The sequence below is a fragment of the Stegostoma tigrinum genome, unplaced genomic scaffold, assembly GCF_030684315.1.
Source record: "Stegostoma tigrinum isolate sSteTig4 unplaced genomic scaffold, sSteTig4.hap1 scaffold_326, whole genome shotgun sequence".
NCBI classification, from domain to species: domain Eukaryota; kingdom Metazoa; phylum Chordata; class Chondrichthyes; order Orectolobiformes; family Stegostomatidae; genus Stegostoma; species Stegostoma tigrinum.
Genome location: NW_026728254.1, coordinates 50,001 through 70,000, shown reverse-complemented (window position 1 = coordinate 70,000; position 20,000 = coordinate 50,001). Strand labels below are relative to the sequence as shown.

The window sequence follows — 20,000 nt, the reverse complement described above, 5'->3', positions numbered from 1 at the left end:
GGGCTTTTCCAACATGGATTCACAGTCATCATTAGAGCCTTAATTCCAGATATTTATCGAGTCAAATTCTACCATCTGCCTTGGCCAGATTCGAACCCGGGTCCCCAGCACATTACCTGGGTCTCGGGGTTAACAACCCACTGATAATGCCACTCGGCTGTTACCACCGACCTCTTCCATCAGGCTGAAGATACAGAAGCTTAAGCGCCTCGACCAGCAGTCTCAGAGAGTGATGCCTACCCCTCTGTCATGAGCCTACTGCTCGGACCTCCCAGATTTCCAATCTAATGTTGGTCTTGTTCAGATCCGAATGGTGTGTGTGTGTGTGTGTGCGATGGGGCTGAGTGGGCCCAGCATCGGGGCCCGCTCCCTGAAAGAGAGAGCTCCTCGCTGCGCTCCGGATCATTCCGACACCCGCTTGGGCAGCGAAGAAAAGCAGCTCCCTGCCAAGATGCAGTTCAGCCCACGCGCCCTCGCCTCCCAAGCTGCCCGCCAATCTTCTTGCCGAAGTGGCCCCCTCACCACCCTCTGTTCTCCCTCCCCTCCCCACCCGCCTCAGGTCCTGGAGGGAATGCCGCTGTATGTGGAATGTTCCGGCAACATCGTGCCCGTCAGGAAGGCGGGCCAGCAACGCTGCTTCACTTTCCGATCATTCAAGGAGAACCGTCTGCCCATTTCCATCAAGGTCAGTGCGAGGGAGGGCGGGGGAATGGCCTCGTTGGGCTCCCTACCACAGACAGCGCAGGAAGCACCCAGGTGGTAGCCAGAGGCTCGGTTGGCGGGGTGGGGGTGGGGGCGTGGTGAGGACCCATCATGGTGACATTCCCCAAGCCTCAATGGGACCTGACCCCACCTCGGAGGGCTGTATGCCATTCCAGTCTCCTCTTGGGCACCGCACGGGTTCCAATGGGGCTCATTCCCCGAGTGTACACCTTTCACAGTGAAGAGCAGACAGAGGCCACTTGGCCCATCCACTAGCTGGACTGATCTGGTCAGCCTCAACCCCACATCCCTTACCTTTCCCCCTCCCTTGACTCCCTTCCTAACGACACATCCCTTGATCTTGGCTGTGGATCCATTGAACACCCCCAGGCCAGACAGTCCTGTGTGGTAAGGAATTCCACAGGCTCGCTTCCCCCCAACCCCCAATCCCCTGGCCCGGAGACACGAAATTCCTCCTCACCTCTGTCAGAATTAGACAGCCATCCTTCTGATCCCAGGCTCTCCCATAAGAGGTGACAGTGAATGTCTTTTGAGGAGAGACTGGGCCCGCGCTCCGAGGATTGGAACCTGCAAAGTTCTGGCCATGTGCGCCAGGATGGGTGACACTCAACCGTGGTTTTGGGTGGGGGGGGGTTTGGGGGGTACAACTAGGGGGGACAGAGCCATCAGAATAAAGCCATTAGTCGCTGAGAGGAAAATCTTCACCTGCAATCCTTTGGGATTCTCTCCTGCAGAGGGCAATCGTTGGCACAAATGCACGGAGTTGGGGAGGTGTCGAGATAAAGAGCAGAAGGTGGAGGGGGGGGAAGTGGTTGAAACATCGGCTCAACCTTGATCGGGGGTGGTGGTCTCAGTGGCCTATTCGTAGAGTCACGTGGCATGGAAACAGACCGTTTGGCCCAACCAGTCCATGCCGACTATAATCCAAAACTAAGCTCGTCCCATCTGCTTGCTCCTGGCCCATTTCCTTCCAAACCTTCCCTGTTCATGTACTTATCGAAATGTCTTTTATAGGTTGTCACTGTACCCACACCCACCGCTTCATCTGGAAGTTCATTTCACACACGAACCAGCCCCTGTGTTAGAAGAAAATTGCCTTTCTTCAACCTCTCTCCTCTCACCTTAAGAACGTGCCCCCTCGTCTCGAACTCCCCCACTCTCGGGAAAACACCCTGCCCGTGCAGCTTATCTGTAACCCCTCATGATGATATTAACTTCTGTAAGGTGACCCTCTCACCCTCGTACACTCGAGGGACAAAAATTCCCAGTCGGTCTGAATGTCCCAGGGGATTCGGACTTCAGGAAGGGCAGGTAAGAAGGAAAAGATGGTGGAACGGCATTGCCAGTTAAAGCGAAAATTAACACAACAGTGAGCCTGTATGGGTCGAGTTGAGAAATTTCCAACGGGCAATAAACATGAGTAGGCGTCATATATAGACTGCAGTGATGGTGTTGGGAATGGCATGATGCTGAGAATTAGAGATGCATGTGGTAAGGGAGGATCGGTGATCATGAGTGATTTTAACCTGCACGCAGATTGAGCAAATCAATTTGGCCCCAAAGCCATAGAGGAGGCACACCTGGAGTGGACATAGGATGGTTTTCCTGACCAATCTGTGGAAGAACCGACCAGAGAGCAGGCCGTCTGAAACTGAGTGCTATGTAAGCAGAAGGAAATCATTGCCGACCTAGCTGCGCAAGACGCCGGACGCCTTAGGGAAGAGCGACCATAACATGGTGGTATTTTTCATCAAGATGGAGAGTGAGATATTTTCTTCGGAGACTGGAGTGCTGAACCTTAATAAAGGAAACGACTAGGATATGAGGCGTGAGTTGGCCTTGACAGATTGGGGAGAGTTACTTAAAGGGATGAGAGTGGATAGGCAATGGCAAACGTTCAAGGAACGCATGGGGAAACTGCAGCAACAAGGCAGCAGATGACTACCTGTACGGCTGCAAATTGGGAGAGGGGAGTGTGCAGTGGGATCTGAGTGTCCTTGTGCACCAGTCTCTGAAAGTAAGCATGCAGGTGCAGCAGGCAGCAAATGGTATGTCGGCCTTCATTTTGAGAGGTTTTGAGTACAGGAGCAGGGATGTGTTACACAGGGCCTTGGGGAGGCCACACCCAGGATATTATGTGCAGGTTTGGTCTCCTTTTCTGAGCAAGATTGCTGTTGTTCCTGAGGGAGTGCAGCGTAGGTTTACCAGGCTGGTTCCAGGGATGGTGGGTCTGATGTATGAGGAGCGATTGACCAGTTTGGGATTGTTTGCACGAGAGTTCAGACGAATGAGGGAGAAATCTTGTAGAAACTTATAAAATTCCAACAGGACTAGACAAGGTCGGTGCAGGGAGGATGGTCCCAATGGTTCCCAGGGGTCACAGTGTGAGGGTTCGGGGTAGATGATGTAGGATGGAAGTGAGGAGACATTTCTTCACCCAGAGACTGATGAGCCTGTGGGATTCATTACCACAGGAAGTAGTTGATGTCAAAACATTGGATGTATTCAAGAGGCAACTATATATAGCACTTGGGGTTAACGGAACAAAAGGTTACGGGAAGAAAGCAGGATTAGGCTGTGGAGTTGGACGATCAGCCATGATTGTGACGAATGTGGGAGCCGGCTCGAAGGGCCGAATGGCCTCACCCTGCTCCGATCTTCTATATTTTGCCGTTTCTCTCCAGCCTCTCCTATATTCTGGTGTGTGAACAGCCCAGGACCTGCCCTGGGAATTCTGTCCAGTTGGATAACACTGCATTCCTGAAGCCTAGGTTAGCCTTTGTTGGCAGTTCTCCTCCGCTAGCCTGCAATAGTGACCAGGCGTTCTCCGCTGATTCACACACCAGGCCATTGGCTCCCCTCTCCTTGTACAGCCCAAAGCCCCTCATGCCTGATGTGCCTCAGAAATCAGACCCTGCAAACCTCCTCAGATAACGGTGAGGTTCCCTCCCGAATATGCCGTCTGTTTGAACCTGCACTAATATCCCAACTATTTCCTGTGTGAAAATGTTCCTCCAAATGGCCCGTCGGCCTCCCGCGCTGACTGCCTCACGTATTGTGTGCTCCATCGCTTGGAGGGTAGGGGGGGCGCGGGGGTTTCATTGCATCCACTGAAACACAGCTTTCCTTAACTTGTACCCGGTGTGACCCTGACCACCCCCCTCAGGTGTGACAGTGACCCCCCCCCCCCCCCCTCCAAGTGTGACGCTGACGGCGCCCCCCCCCCCACCCACCCCGGCCAGTGTGACCTGTGAGCCGATGGTGATGGTCTCTTTCCCCTTCTGCAGGTGCGGGATATTAAACCCACAAAATACGAAGATATCCAGCAAGTAATCTGTAACCTGAACATTACCATGCCTCCCTGTACAAAGGTAACTGTTTACCACTGAGACCCTCACTGCATGACCCAGACCCATGCTGCACCCCCCCACCCTCACCAAACCCTTGGGCCCGATCACTCCCCATCACCCTCCCAGTCCTCACCTCTCCCGCCAACACTTTTTCTCCCATTTCCCACTCTTCCCCCCCGCCCCCACCGGTTCCACACTCTTTCCCCCGTTCCCTACATTCGCCCATGTTCACCCCTCCAACCGTGTTCACAACTCCCCCCGAACTCCCATTCCCCTCTCATCCCCCCCCAATTCCCCACACATTCCCCGCAATACCCCACTCATACCCCCGCAATACCCCACTCATACTCCACAATACCCCACTCATTTCCCCCCATTCCCCACTCATCCCCCCCATTCACCATTCATCCCCCCCATTCCCCACTCATCCCCCCCATTCACCACTCATCCGCCCCATTCACCATTCATCCCCCACAATTCCCCACTCATACCCCCCAATCACCACTCATCCCTCCTCCTTACCCACTCTTTCCCCCCATTCCCCACTCTTCCCCCCATTCCCCACTCTTCCCCCCATTCCCCACTCATCCCCCCCATTCCCCACTCTTACCCTCATTCCCCACTCATCCCGCCCATTCACCACTCTTACCCCCATTCCCCACTCTTCCCCCCATTCCCCACTCTTCCCCCCCATTCACCACTCTTACCCCCATTCCCCAATCATCCCCCCCATTCCCCACTTATCCCCCCGATTCCCCACTCATCCCCCCATTCCCCAATCATCCCCCCGATTCCCCAATTATCCCCCTGATTCCCCACTCATCCTCCCATTCCCCAATCATCCCCCACCATTCCCCGCTCATCCCCCCCCATTCACCACTTATCCCCCCATTCACCATTCATCCCTCTCCCTTACCCACTCTTACCCCCATTCCCCACTCTTACCCCCATTCCCCACTCTTACCCCCATTCCCCACTCATCCCCCCCATTCCCCACTCATCCCCCCCATTCCCCAATCATCCCCCACTATTCCCCAATCATCCCCCCTCCATTCCCCACTCATCCCTCCCCCTTACCCAGTCATCCACCCATTGCCCGATCATCCACCCCATTCCCCACTCATCCTCCCCATTCCCCACTCATTCTCCCCAATCACCACTCGTTCCCCACTCATTCCCACATTCACCACTCATCCCCCCATTGCCCGCTCATCCACCCCATTCCCCACTCATCCTCCCCAATCACCACTCGTTCCCCACTCATCCCCTCCCATTCACTACTCACCCCTCCTCATTTCCCACTCTCCCTCTCATTTCCCATTCTCCCCCTTGTTCCGCATTCTCACCATCATTCCTCACTCCAACCCCTTTCTGAACTCTCCCCCCATCTTTCCCCACTCTCCCCCCATCTTCACTCACCCCTTTCCCCACACATCCCCCCCAGTTCCCCACTCTTCCCCCTTTCCCCTCTCTCCGCCCTTTCCCCTCTCCCCCCTTTCCCCACTCTCCCCCCTTTCCCCACTCTCCGCCCTTTCCCCTCTCTCCCCCCTTTCCCCGCTCTCCCCCCTTTCCCCTCTCTCCCCCCTTTCCCCTCTCTCCCCCCTTTCCCCGCTCTCCCCCCTTTCCCCTCTCTCCCCCCTTTCCCCGCTCTCCCCCCTTTCCCCTCTCTCCCCCCTTTCCCCGCTCTCCCCCCTTTCCTCTCTCTCCTCCCTTTCCCCGCTCTCCCCCCTTTCCCCTCTCTCCCCCCTTTCCCCTCTCATCCCCCTTTCCCCTCTCTCCCCCCTTTCCCCACTCTTCCCCCTTTCCTCGCTCTCCCCCCTTTCCCCACTCTCCCCCCTTTCCCCACTCTTCCCCCTTTCCCCTCTCCCCCCTTTCCCCACTCTCCCCCCTTTCCCCACTCTTCCCCCTTTCCCCTCTCTCCCCCCTTTCCCCACTCTTCCCCCTTTCCCCTCTCTCCCCCCTTTCCCCACTCTCCCCCCTTTCCCCACTCTTCCCCCTTTCCCCTCTCTCCCCCCTTTCCCCACTCTCCCTCCTTTCCCCTCTCTCCCCCCTTTCCCCACTCTTCCCCCTTTCCCCTCTCTCCCCCCTTTCCCCTCTCTTCCCCCTTTCCCCTCTCTCCCCCCTTTCCTCACTCTCCCCCCTTTCCCCTCTCTCCCCCCTTTCCCCTCTCTCCCCCCTTTCCTCACTCTCCCCCCTTTCCTCGCTCTCCCCCCTTTCCCCACTCTCCCCCCTTTCCCCACTCTTCCCCCTTTCCCCTCTCTCCCCCCTTTCCCCTCTCTCCCCCCTTTCCTCGCTCTCCCCCCTTTCCCCACTCTCCCCCCTTTCCCCACTCTTCCCCCTTTCCCCTCTCTCCCCCCTTTCCCCACTCTCCCCCCTTTCCCCATTCTGACCCCGTTTCCCCTTTCTCCCCCCTTTCCCCTCTCTCCCCCCTTTCCTCACTCTCCCCCCTTTCCTCACTCTCCCCCCTTTCCCCGCTCCCCCCTTTCCCCGCTCTACCCCCCCTTCCCAACTCCCCACACTATTCCCCGCTGATCCTCACATTACCCATTATCTCCATCGCTGCCTGATTCCGCAGTTTTCCCTCCCTCCCCATGGAAGGCGGGAATGGTCCTGACTCGGAGTTTTTGTGCTGACAGTTGGAAAGCAGTGAGGAACGGCGAAGGAATCTTATTCCGCTCACTCTACGGGAATGGTACAGTACGCCCAACGAGCCAGCCATGGGTACGCAGTGTCTCTCTCTCTCTCTCTCCCCTCCCTCTCACTTTCTGTCCCTGTGTCTCTCTCTGTCCCTGTGTGTCTCTCTCTCTCTCTCTCTCTGTCCCTGTGTCTCTCTCTCTCTCTCTGTCCCTGTGTCTCTCTCTCTCTCTGTCCCTGTGTCTCTCTCTGTCCCTGTGTCTCTCTCTCTCTCTCTCTGTCCCTGTGTCTCTCTCTGTCCCTGTCTCTCTCTCTCTCTCTCTCTCTCTCTGTCCCTGTGTCTCTCTCTGTCCCTGTGTCTCTCTCTCTCTCTCTCTGTCCCTGTGTCTCTCTCTGTCCCTGTGTCTCTCTCTCTCTCTGTCCCTGTGTCTCTCTCTGTCCCTGTGTCTCTCTCTCTCTCTCTGTCCCTGTGTCTCTCTCTGTCCCTGTGTCTCTCGCTCTCTGTTCCTGTCTCTCTCTCTTTCTGTCCCTGTCTCTCTCTCTCTCTCTCTTTCTCTGTCCCTCTCTCTCTCTGTCCCTGCCTCCCGCTGTCCCTGTGCGCCTCTCTCTCTCTGTCCCTGTCTCTCTCTCTCTCTCTCTCATTCTGTCCCTGTGTCTCTCTCTCTCTCTCTCTCTCTTTCTCTGTCCTTCTCTCTCGCTGTCCCTGCCTCCCCCTGTCCCTGTGCGCCTCTCTCTCTCTCTGTCCCTGTCTCTCTCTCTCTCTCTCTCTCTCTGTCTCTCTATGTGTCCCTGTCTCCCTCGCTCTCTCACTCTGTCTCTCTTTGTCTCTCTCTCTCCCTGTGTCTCTCCCTGTCCCTGTCTCTCTCTCTCTCACTGTCCCTGTCTCTCTCTCTCTGTCTCTGTGTCTCTCTCTCTCTGTCCCTGTGTCTCTCTCTGTCCCTGTCTCTCTCTCTCTGTCCCTGTGTCTCTCTCTGTCCCTGTGTCTCTCTCTCTCTCGCTGTCCCTGTCTCTCTCTCTCTGTCCCCGTGTCTCTCTCTGTCCCTGTCTCTTTCTCTCTGTCCCTGTCTCTTTCTCTCTGTCCCCGTGTCTCTCTCTGTCCCTGTCTCTTTCTCTCTGTCCCCATGTCTCTCTCTGTCCCTGTCTCTTTCTCTCTGTCCCTGTCTCTTTCTCTCTGTCCCCGTGTCTCTCTCTGTCCCTGTCTCTTTCTCTCTGTCCCTGTGTCTCTCTCTGTCCCTGTGTCTCTCTCTGTCCCTGTCTCTTTCTCTCTGTCCCTGTGTCTCTCTCTGTCCCTGTCTCTTTCTCTCTGTCCCTGTCTCTTTCTCTCTGTCCCTGTGTCTCTCTCTGTCCCTGTCTCTTTCTCTCTGTCCCTGTCTCTTTTTCTCTGTCCCCGTGTCTCTCTCTGTCCCTGTGTCTCAATCCCCTGTAAAAACAGACAAGTTTTGCCTGTGACTTAGTGACTGAGTCTGAATCGGAACCATCTGCTGTACTCTGCTGCCTGATGTCTCTCTCACACACACACACACACACACACACACACACACACACACACACACACACATACACATACACACACACACATACACACACACACACACACACATACACACACACACACACACACACACACACACACACACACACACACACACACACAACACCTTCACTCGTGGGTCCACAGAACCTGCTGGGCAAACTCTTCATCATCCCTTCACTCAGAAATGCTGAGGGAAATTAACAGCTTACGGTGTTACAGACTAGACCAAAACCCCCTCAGAAAGTATTGAGAAGGTATTATTTCTAAAGGCACGCATCTGACGTTGTGTTCTGGATGTACTTCGATTGGTCGAATTACCCGGCTTGAAGCATCACACACTTTATTCCAACCATATGGCTAAATGCAAACAAAAGAAAAATTTGAGAAAACTTGACTCGATTGTAAAACTGAATGGATAACAACTACTAAACAGTACCTGTTCCAATATAGTAGCATACCGTAAACGTGCCATTGGCAAAGACAAATTCAGAAAATAGATTGCCTCACATACAATTCTAGCAGCAGGGAGAGAACCCTGGCTTTCAGCTGTAAGGAAGAGAGGAATAGGAGCTCCCATGTGCAGCTTCAAGACCCCAGCAACAGCAGAAAGCTGAAACTGAAAATCCTGGTTCTGTGAGAGCTTGAGCCCCACTCCAGATGATGTGTGAGAATGAACTCCACATTCCTCCTGCTCTTTGGTGCCCGCAGTTTGCAACCTCCGAGCTTCACAGATAAACGCAGGTCCTCCCAAAGCAGATCGACAAAGCTGCTTTGAGGTGACTTCAAGACCACCTCCCACACACCCCCACCCCCTCGACTTTCCCCAAACCACTGAGCAATTCTCACCAAATTTTACACAGTCTGCTGTCAGCTGTTGCTAAATTCTACGATCTGAGTGCAGGAACGTGACACTGTGTCGGTTTACTCAGTGAGTGGGCTGCCGGCTTCCTGGCTGAAGTTGCAAGGATAACGTTCGAGGCTGTGTGACTCGCAGTGTTGACATTGACTGCTCGCTGAGCTACATTCACTGCACTGACTTGCACGAGGGAGAACGCAGCAGGTCGCAGCTTCTGGGTCCGAAGCGCACGTGTGTGTCGAAGTCCTGTCATTGCTGAGATACTTTCGAAGCGCAGCGCAGCGCACGACGCAGCTGGAGCTTTAGAGGCATCCCCTCTGCAAAGCCCGGAGCTGACCTCAGACACGCGCAGGCGAACAGCGACGCCTGGCGCGGAGTAACTCCTCTAACGGGTGTCTTTGGGAATGTTGCAGCCTCTCTGAGTGCGCGCCAACGGGCAGAGCTGAAGATGGCCCTGATTACTGAGCATCTTGGTCTGAGCTGGGCTGGTGAGTTTCAATCCTGTCGCCGCTTCGGCCCGGTCCCCTATGTGTACGTTGCGTTGCCTTGTGCTGGTTTCTTCACTCAAGAGGTGATGATCCCATCTTGCCATGTTCGCCCCAGGGCTGTCTGACTGAACGAGAGCACCCCGAGTGTGGGATCTCTGTACCCGGGGCAGTTCGGGGTGGTGGGGGGGGAGCGGTCTGAACTGTGGGGCATGCAGCTACCGGGAGGATGCGCAGCGACATTGATCTCAGGTGACCAAGGGAGCAAAAATACAGGCTTCAGGAAATACCCTCACCTCCCCTCCCCACACCCCGTGCCAAAGCGGGAAGGTTCCCGGGAATTCTTTGAGGGTTTCCGAAACGTGGAAAAGGATGTGGAGGAGTTGGCAAGTCAGGAAAGGGAAGCGTAGAGTTTGGATTGTTGTTGGCAGTGGGTGTCACACCGAGGGGAAAAATCCAGCCCGACAGGAGGACGCTGCTCTGGAACTTGTAATGATCCCTTTGCTGGCTCTTCTGTACCCCCCCGGGAAGACTTGACAGGGTGGGGAATGGGGAGAGGGCGCAGCCTCTCATAGGATGAACAGGAGTGTGTCTATCTGTGTGTGTGTGTGTGTGTGAGAGAGAGACAGTGTGAGAGAGAGTGTGGGGGTGTGAGAGAGTGTGTGTGTGTGAGTATGCGTGTGTGTGTGAGAGAGAGACTGTGTGTGTGAGTGTGAGAGAGAGTGTGGGGGTGTGAGAGTGTGTGTGTGTGTGAGAAAGAGAGAGAGTGTGTGAGTGTGTGTGTGAGAGAGAGAGAAAGAGAGAGAGAGAATGAGTGTGTGTGAGAGAGAGAAAGAAAGAGCGTGTGTGTGTGTGACCTGCTGAGTTTCTCCAGCACGCTGTGTTTATTCCTGGCCCCGATGTAACGTGTGCCCGTGATTATGCGAAGTAGTGGGAGCAGTCCAAATGCTCAAGCATCTCCTCCTCCCCATCCTGAAGCTGGTGGATGGTGACCTCTGGGTGTGAGTCCCTCCTGACCCTCCCCGGCTACAGTTCACCAGCTGGGTCCTGACCTGACAGCATTTCACTCCAGTGTTTCCCAGCCTGAGTCAGGCAGCGTTTGGAAATGGTGCTTGTTGCCTGAGCTGAGAAATCGGATTCAGTGATGTAGCTGGACAGCTCTCGTTTTGGGGAGAAATGCCTCATTCCAGGCCCTGTGGCCCTGTTAGGCTTGCTTGTCCGCTCTGAAACTTCCCATCGGAAACTCTGAATGAGAATGGATGCGTGAAGCTGCGATATTGCGCAGGAAACACAGGAGAGTGTGTGATGCGAGCCGCAATTTGCGTTTCAATCCTCCTTGCTGGGAATGATGGCTTTTCCCTGGACCCCTTCCGCGCCGGGTGAGCAGCCAGGTTCAACCTGCGCCAGCTCTCCCGCGCGGTGTGTCCGTCTCTCTCCTGGCCGCGTTTACCGGTTCTCCCTCAGCCGCGGGGCATTTAGAGGATGCTGTGGCGGGCGGGCCATTCCCCTTGGTGTGTGGCGGCGCACGCGTTCTCCCCACTGCGGTCATGACTAACCGCTCACCTCCCCCTGCCCCTTTGCAGAGCTGGCGCGGGAGCTGCAGTTCTCCGTCGATGACATCAACAGGATCCGGGTGGAGAATCCGAACTCACTGCTGGAGCAGAGCGCCGCCCTCCTCAACCTGTGGGCTAGCCACGAGGGCAAGAGAGCCAAAAGTAGGTACCTTGCTCGCTGGCACCGAAGCGTACAAGGCCGCGGCACAGAGCAGCGCCTGCTTGAGTCTACGTTGGTCAGTGCCACCCAACTCACTATTCCAATTCCTGTCTCCCAACACTTGGCCCACATCCTTGGCACGGTGAGTGCCCATATAAATCCTTCCTCAATGGGATGGGGGCTCCTGCCTCTCCCACCCTTACGGGCAGTGAGTTCCAGATTCCACACCCACCTACCCCCCCAGCCATCTGGAGGAATAAAACCAACCTCACATTCCCTATTGCCTCTTAGCCTAGATCTATGCCCCCACCAACTCCTTTCCCCAGGCACTGATCCCCCCTCCAATGGGAAAGGTTCCCGCCAGTCTACCCTATCGATACCCCTCCTCGCTCTACCCATCTCAATCATGTTTCCCCCCACGCCCCTCTCAATCTCCTCTGCTGGAAGGAAAACAACCCCCCCTCAAGTCCGTCCCAATCCCTCTTCAAGAACTGAAACTCTCCAGCTCCCCACAAGGCAACATCCTGGTAAATCTCCCTCTGCCCCCTCTCCCAGTGCTATCACATCCCTCTGATAATGGGGATTCCAGACCTTGTGCACAATACTCTTGCTGTGTGGCCTAATTGATGTTATATACACAGTTCCCAGCCAAACCTCCCTGCTCCTAAACGCCACGCCTTGGTTAATGAAGGTAAGTATCCCATAATCCTTCTGACCCACTTTAACGCCCCGTGCCACTGCCCGAAGGGACCAGGGCCCATGCACAGCCTCTGACCCACAGTGCTTCCCTGGGTCCTAGTGCTCCCTTGCCTTGTTTGTCCTGCCCCAAGCGCATCTTCTCACACCTGCCCTTGGAATTGAACCAAAGGCCCACGGATTGACCCCCATTTGCTGGTGATCAGTCCATCCCGCCAGCCCGGCTGTATCCTCCCATCATTGAGCTTCCCACCCTTCCGATTTCCGAATCGCCTGCCAACTTCCTGACCCACATGCCTCCGTTCAATGAGGAATCGTTCGTTCGTCCCTCCAACTAAAGGGGCCCCAGCAGAGACCTGCTGGGCATCTCCCTGCCCCCCCCCAACCCCTGCCACTCAAGGGTCCAGTCAACCATGTTTCCTGCATGGAACCACGCGCATGTCTCCTGTCGGGGGCATGTTGGAGGGAGCGCGCTGGCACCTCGCTGTTTGCACAGAGAAAAGGGCTCGGAGGTTTCTGCCTGTCCTCTCCCCATCCCCGCCCCCTGGGTTTTCTGCTGGTCTCCCCTTCGTTCACACACGCACACACACACACACACACACACACGCACACACTCACGCACACTCACACATCACACACTGTCTCTCACACTCACACTCTCTCTCTCTCACACACACACACACACACACACACACACACACACACGCACACACTAGGAGCTTCATTCCCTGCGTGGCCTGCGCGAGGCGGTGCAGAATTCCTCTTGAGTCGCTGAGAGCGGGCTAAGCTCTCCTTCAAGAGAGAGGTGACAGTGATTTGTCTCCCAGGCACGCGTTTGCTAGGGGAATGGGGCGGGGATTGACCAGACGCAGGAAGGTCGGGCTGATCGGAGAAGTCAGGTCAAACATGCAGGGCTGTCGGGTTGAAAGAGAATCCACCCCCCGCCGCCCACGCGCCCCCCCACCCCCGGCTGGGGCGAGGGCTCTGAAGCGCTGAGACTCAGGAGAGGCCTGGTTTGATTTATCGTTGTCTCGTGTACGTCAGTACAGTGAAAAGTTGTGTTTTTGCATGCGGTATCGCAGCAAAGTGCTTTAGGGTAATAGAAGGGAGCGAGGAATGGAGTGTCACAGCTACAGAGAAGGTGCACAAAGACTAAGAGCAACAGTAAATTTAAAATCTGCGAGGTCCGTCCACAAGTCGAAAAACAGCGGGGAAGAAGCTGTTCTTCAATCTGTTGGTGCGTCGAAGCATTTTGTATCTTCAGCCTGATGGAAGAGGTTGGAAGAGATTATAACCAGGGGTAGGCAGGATGGGAGGGAACTTTGATAATATTGGCTGCCTTCCTGTGGAGGTAGAGTCAAGGGATGGTAAGTTGGTTTGTGTGACGGTCTGGGCTGCATTCACAACTCTTTGTGGTTTCTGGACCCTGCTGTATCCTGCAATGCAGTAGGTAGACTGCTTTCTGCGGCACGTCTCACAGAAGTGGACTCGCCGAATGCCCTTTCCCTCTTGAGGGAGTAGAGGCATCACTGCGCTTATTTGTAGGGAGGACACTGGGAATGTCGTGGGATGTGGGTACCAACGATCTGCCTGGGTCTGGGGCACTGCCAGCGGGTGTGTAAGGTCAGGTTTCTGGCTCTGTCCCCCTGAGTGTGGTGGCAGGGCCTCCTCCCCTTCCGTTCAGTGACCCGCAGTTTTTTTTTGTCTCACCAGTGGAAAGCCTGCACTCAGCCCTGAGGAACATTGAGCGGAATGACATTGTGAGCATGCTCGAGGGCTCCGACCTCAACAGCCAGACCCTCAACAGAGGCAAGAGAAGGCAAGGCGAGCGAGATCACAGCCTGTCTCCAGCCGTCAATGGTAAGCTAAAACTCCTGTCTCGCCCAGAACCACCACCGCCCCCCCCCCCCCCCCCCCCACCATCCCGCATGCATTGCCAGTCTCAACAAGCAGCACAGCACAGTGGCTCAGCAGGTAGTGCCCGCTGCCTCACGGTGCCAGGGACCTCGGATTGTTCCCACCCTCAGGCGACTGTCTGTGTGTGGAGTTTGCGCGTTCTCCCCGCGTCTGCATGGGTTTCCTCCGGGTGCTCCGGTTTCCTCCCACAGCCCCAAGGGTCCAGGAGACTGGCCGTGCTAAATTGCCCCATAGTGCCACTGGAATCCCAATGCTAGGAATGGTGCAGGTTAAGCGGATTGGCCGTTGGCAATGCAGGGATAGGGGACCTGGGTCTGGGTGGGGTGCTTTTCAGAGGGACGAGTGCGGGCTGAATGGTCTGCTGCCACACTGTGAAGCAGCAGTGCCTTTCCAGTGATTGGGGGCTTGTGTCCCATCCCGATGCTGCTCACACTGAGGCACAGCGAGGTGCCTACCCTCTGAGTTGGCCACGGTGCGTTGGAGCCCCTGGCCCATGTGGGCGACATGCGTGTGCCAGTCCCGGCTTGGCAAGTCGGAACGAGGGATGGTTTTGGTGCCAGGTCCCAACCAGCCCCAGCCGTATTACGATTGAGCCCAGCCAGGGCCAGCCATGAGGAAGACAGAAACCAGGTCAGTGTGTAACTAGCTGCTAGATTCTCTACAGCGTTGCCTGGGGTGAATATGGCAATGGCAGAATTAAAAAACAGATTCAGGGAGGTGCGTGATTTTATTAAGGAGTAATTTTTTAAAAAGCCAGAAATGTCATTGACTGTATTTGAAGCTGGGATTTCATGCAGCGAGCGTTATATGAATGCCTCGACTGCAAGTCATCGAAAAACATGATGTTAATGTCCCTGTTCGCTCTTGCTGTGCTGTCTTGCAAAGTTTCAGGCCCGACGACCGTTCACTCCAACTGATATGAACTGCTCCCTTCAGTCAGCCACGGCCTCTGCTCCCGATCCCAGCTCAGCCCCAACATCGGGAAGCTCAAACCTCAGTTGAGAATTGCGCTCCCTCAGACTTTTCCTCCCAGTTGCCTCAATGCTTAGCGGTCGCAACTTCCTCTCGGCTCGCTCGGACTCTGACCTCCGACGCTGCAGCACATCCCGTGTTGCGCCATCCCCCCCCCTGCCGTGCCTCCCCCACTGCCTCCAGCTCTCGGCTGCCCGGTCAGAGTCGCGTTTTCCCGAGGGAACGGCGGAAGACTGGGCCAAACGGAGCCGGGGTTTTGGGGGAGAGGGACCCCTTGGGAGGTTCCGGAATTGCCTTGGTCTTCTCTTTTTTAGTGTCTTTTCCTCCATTTCTGTGCAGATTTTGTCACGGCACCGCCTCCTCAACGCCATTTGCAGGCCCACCCAGGACACGGTGGGGCAGAGGTAGTGTCCCTGCCTCTGAGCCAGGAGGCCTGGGTTCAGGTCCCACCTGCACCAGAGGCAGTGCAGTGCCGTCTCTGAGGGTCAGGAAAAGTGGCCGGGAGCGTGGGGCAGGAGACAGAGGGCGTGCGGCCTGAGGGAGAGGTGGCGAGATTCGGGGATTGGCGCTCAGGGCTTTGTAGGCATGACCATTGAGTGTAGACATATGAGAGCCGGGGAGGCAGGAGATAGACAGGAAGGCATCAGTCTCAGGGGGTTGTCGGCTCGGTGGGTGGTGCAGGGGTAGGGAGGTGCCCTGGGGGAAGCAGCGTGAGTGTTTGGCTTGGAGCCAGGAAGTGGGGGAGTGAGTCAGGTTGTTTCTGGAGGATGGAAGGTGGGGAGCAGAGCGCGGGAAAGGATGGAATCCAGAGCAAGACAGCGTGGGGTGGACGTTGTTGGGGTCGGGGAGCGGGCACCGAGTTATTTCACCTGGTGCTAGGCATCCCAGCAGTCAAACTGCCAATCACCAGCCTGCTTGGGCATCGACACATGCCAACGCATATTCCAAACCCACTCCCCCCACCAAAAAAATGGTGATGGTGACCATTTGTGCGGTGGGTTGGCATGATCTCCCATTCTCCCTGGTGCTGAGATGGAGATGGTATGTGAGAGGGGGCTTCTCCCCTGGTTATCTGTGTCGGATTTATTCTCCCAATCCCACACACAATGCCCTCCATCATCTCCTGAGGAACGCTCTGAAAAGTGCCATACCATCGATGAAGATCCTTGCCGGAGTCTCGAGCATTGCTTTGCATGTGCCTGAATTCTGCTTTCAAAGACCTCTGTTTTTCTCGTTTGGGACTGGGGGTGTGGGGAAAGGTGGGCGATCCCTTTCTCGGCCTGGGGTGACACAGCACATCCCCGGGGGTCACCTGAAGACCACTGGAGCTCCCCGTTTCGCTGCTGAACCTCCACCAGCGTCTCGGGAATGAGACCACATTGGGACCCAGCTCCCCCACCCTTCCCCTCCCCCCACCCCGACACTCCCCATCCCTCCCCAGGCCAGGTACTAACAGGAGGGGGCTAGATCCTTGAGCACCATCACAGCGAAACAGCTTCCAGACTCGCCCCACAACAGTGAGTGGAACAAGGAGAGCCTCTCGAACCTGCCCTGTGACACCTGGCCTCTGGTATTCACTGAAGGCCCCTCGTTGAGGTGCTGTCCATGTTGGCGCTGATTGGCATTCCCATTCCACACTCGGGAATTCCCTAAGCCGGGCACGTCGAGAGGCCCTCTTGGTGAGACTTCAGTCAGAAGTGCCCCCTCAGTCAGGTCAAAGGGGATGGCTTGGAGGGAGCCCCCACCCCACCCCCTCGGCATGCTGGGAGGTTTGGGCAAGGGTGGGGGAGGTTGGGTGATTTTGACATTGGTGACCCAGCCCAGGCACTGGTCCGGCCATTCCACCGGCCAGGAGAGCCCCCACCCGCCCCCCCAGACACATGCCCATCTGCCATGTGGGCTGCCTGCGTCAAAACAACATGCTGATCCAGGCCGGTCGGGTAACCAGGGGTCGGGGGGTGCAGGGGGTGGGGAAACGCGACCCAGCAGGATGGTGAGGCTGCACGATGTTACAGAGCGAGCCCCCATCTCGCCCAACGCTGCTGAGCAACTTTGAACAAGCAGCCCGACTCTCCCTTCGATGGCCCTGTGGCATTCTCGCTGATGAAGTACACTTGGCTCTTTCCCATTGACAGATGCACTCCAGTTGTCAGGCAGCACAGCATTCCAGAGGGAAGAAGTTCCTCTCGTCGCTGTGTACCCAGCTGTGCTTTCCACAGCCAAAGGGAAGGCTGGGAACAGACAAGAGAGAGACCGTGTGTGTGTGCGTGTGTGTGTGTGTGAGAGATACTGTGTCTTTGTGTGAGATTGTGAGCGTGTGTGTGTGTATGTGTCTGTGAGTATGTGTGAGAGCGTGTGTGTGTGTGTGTGTGTGTGTGTGTGTCTGTTTGTGCGAGTGTGTGTGTATATGTGTGAGTGTGTGTGCGTGTTTGTGTGCGCGAGTGTATTTGTGTGTTTGTGCATGTCTGTGTGTGTGCGTGTCTGTGTGAGAGTGTGTGCATGTTTGTGTGTATGTGCGTGTGAGATTATAGATGCGTGTTTGTGGGTGTGAGAGACTGTGGGCGTGTGCATATTTGTGTGTGTGTGAGTGTGTGCGAGTGTGTGTGTGCATATTTGCGTGCGTATGTGTGTGTGTGAGACAGTATGTGTGCATGTTTGTGGATGTGTGAATGTGAGTGTGAGTGAGTGCTTGTGTGTGTCCTGACTGTGTCATGGCCCAGTTTAATGATCACAGTAGCGTGTGTGTCCGTTCCATCGAGCCTGCAGCCCAGAATCTGACCTTCACTAATTCCTCGCTGTATTATTAGCTGCTGTAATTCCCAAAACTTTCCTTCAGATGTCACTTCGTGTGCGTTGCCAATTCCAGTGCGAGGCATGTTGAAAAGGAACTGTAAACCACTTTCACTGCCCCCTGCCGAAATAGACCGTGGCATTGGATAACAAATAGCATTGCCTGGTGGGTCCTTCACTGTAATTCAAGCTCGGTGTGGTACAGGCTCAAAACGCCAGCCCGGGGACGGTGTTAGAAAGGGAAGGCCAGGTTGCTGCATGCAGAATGGACATCGCAAGCGTCCAGCTTCTCCTTAGTGTGTGTCACCACAATGCGATCCGGTGTTCCCCACTTGGCCGAAAACCCAGCAGGAATTTGTCAGACCCCCGCTCGCTCACCCCCTTAATTCATTTCTCAGGAGGGGAAGTGCCCAGCCTGTCCGTCCTTCCCTGATATCTGGCACCCACCCATTCCTTTACAAACCTCTGCGCCGTCCCCAGTGTCTCTCTCAATCCCCTTTCTATTAAAGAGTGATCGGAATAACACACCACCCTGCGGCCTGAGCAGCCTCGATATCAGTTTCCCACGATGTCCCAGCCTCGCGCCTCACCCTCAAAAAGTAACCCTCACTGTTTGGTTTGTCACTCCCACAGTTTTATTAACCTTCTCCCTGCAGTGCTTTACAGTTTTCGAATACGTCAGGCCCCCTTGCTCCTCCACCCCACTTATGTTCTTATTTTACACGCAATTTGTTTCACACAAAATACATGAGCCACACTGATACTCAATGTGCGAGTTATGTGCCCATTTTGCAAGATTCCTCCTGCGTTACAGAGTCACACAGCACAGGAACAGTCCAGCCAGCCTACACTGACCGTGTTCCTGAACTTATCTAGTCTCACTTCGGCCCAGAACCCACCCAACCTTTCCTGCTCGTGTGCTGAGCCAAATGCCTTTTAAACATTATAACTGTACCCATACACACCACCTCATCTGTTCCAAACACAGAGCGTGACAACGCAGCCCCTCGGGTCCCTTCTGAATTGCTCTCATCTTCAACCCGTGCCCTTCAGTTTCGGAAACCCACAACACCCCCCGCGACCTTAGGGGACAAGACGTTGACCATTCACACCCCCAGCCTTTGCTTCGATTCTCGAGGGGCTGAGGCTCGGTCACGCTCACTACCCCCCCCCCCCCCCCCCGCCCCGTGTGCGTTCGCCTGTAGCCGGCTACCGCCTCTGCAACGGTGCTGCTATTGTCCACCTGTCCAGGTTTCGCTTCAGTGCACGAGGAGATGCGGTCACCGACCTCGCTCCGCTACACGATGCCGAGCCCGCTCCAGGCTGACCACTTCTGGAACGACGTCGCCAGCCTGGAGGCCATTGCCGCCGTGGGGCCGCCCGGCCCTGAGCCCCTGCTGGAGCTCTCTGACGTCGCCCCCCACCCCGCTTGGCCGTCGGGTCATAGGCCCCCGCTGGTCGTGGCGGAAGACTCCTCCCTGGACTGCAGCCGAACCGAGGACCCCTACCCGGCCGAGGGGCCCCCTCCCGTCACCGATGACAGCCTGAACGCCGACGCCATCAACGGCCTGATCGAGATATTCAACCAGGAGCTGGAGGACCGGGCTCTGGTGACGGAAGGAGGCCGTGCAGCTTTGCCCGCATGCCCTCTCAGCGTGGAGAACGGCGCTTCGGTCGCTACGGGCCAACCAAAGCCCAGCACGGGGCAGACGGGGTCAGGAACCGCGAGGGGAGAGGCCGTAGAAGACCTGCAGGGCACTACCAGGTAAATGCCAGCTTTCTCTGGCCCTGGGGTGGGGGGTGTGCTGGGGGCACTGGGAGCTGGTTATTAATTCACAGAGATGGGGTCAGAACCCCCCCCCCACCCGTCCCTGATTACCCACAACGGGGCCAGTTCAGAGGCAGCTGTGGGCATAATGATGGCTAGGGTCTTGAATGCACAAAGCCATCGCGCCACCCAACCCCACACACGGCTCCCTCTCGCAGGAACGTCCCCAGGCAACCGTTGCTCCCATCCGTAATTGCCCCTGAGCCAGGGGCATTTCGGACGGCAGCTGGAAATTCAACCGCGTGGCTTTGAACCTGGAGGGCCGGAGCCTGGGGTAAGGGTGCCAGTTGTCTCACTCTCGAAGGCTTGAGCGAACCACACGCGGAGATTTGCTGGTCGGCCAGGCCAGGTAAGGATACACCCACCCCAACACCCTGTCCGTCAGGGACATGAGTGAACCAGGTGGGTTTTTATCTCCCTGCCAATCGACAACGGGCTCACCCAGAACCTCGCCTGGGTCCCTGGATTAACCAACGAGGACCACGAGGCCGTCGGTTCCCCT

The 20,000-nt window shown here is 56.1% G+C and overlaps 2 protein-coding genes across 2 annotated transcripts in view; one reads left to right on the top strand and one right to left on the bottom strand.

The window, feature by feature from the left end:
* Window positions 1–2,620: 2,620 nt before the first annotated feature.
* LOC132208234 (otolin-1-like) lies at window positions 2,621–6,287 on the bottom strand (the record flags this gene model as incomplete). The annotated part of the gene is made up of 3 exons (XM_059643908.1): window positions 2,621–2,640; window positions 5,596–5,857; window positions 6,222–6,287. Coding segments are annotated over 3 exons (348 nt in total), but the record flags the coding sequence as incomplete, so codon positions are not given.
* Window positions 4,023–20,000, top strand: part of LOC132208233 (ankyrin-1-like) — a 58,873-nt gene continuing 42,895 nt past the window's right edge. Inside the window, exons 1-6 of the mRNA XM_059643906.1 lie at window positions 4,023–4,094; window positions 6,649–6,794; window positions 9,511–9,585; window positions 11,166–11,297; window positions 13,705–13,851; window positions 18,922–19,435. Coding sequence (XP_059499889.1) covers window positions 6,791–6,794; window positions 9,511–9,585; window positions 11,166–11,297; window positions 13,705–13,851; window positions 18,922–19,435 — 872 coding nt within the window. The 5' untranslated portion in view covers window positions 4,023–4,094; window positions 6,649–6,790. The remainder of the gene's footprint in view (window positions 4,095–6,648; window positions 6,795–9,510; window positions 9,586–11,165; window positions 11,298–13,704; window positions 13,852–18,921; window positions 19,436–20,000) is intronic.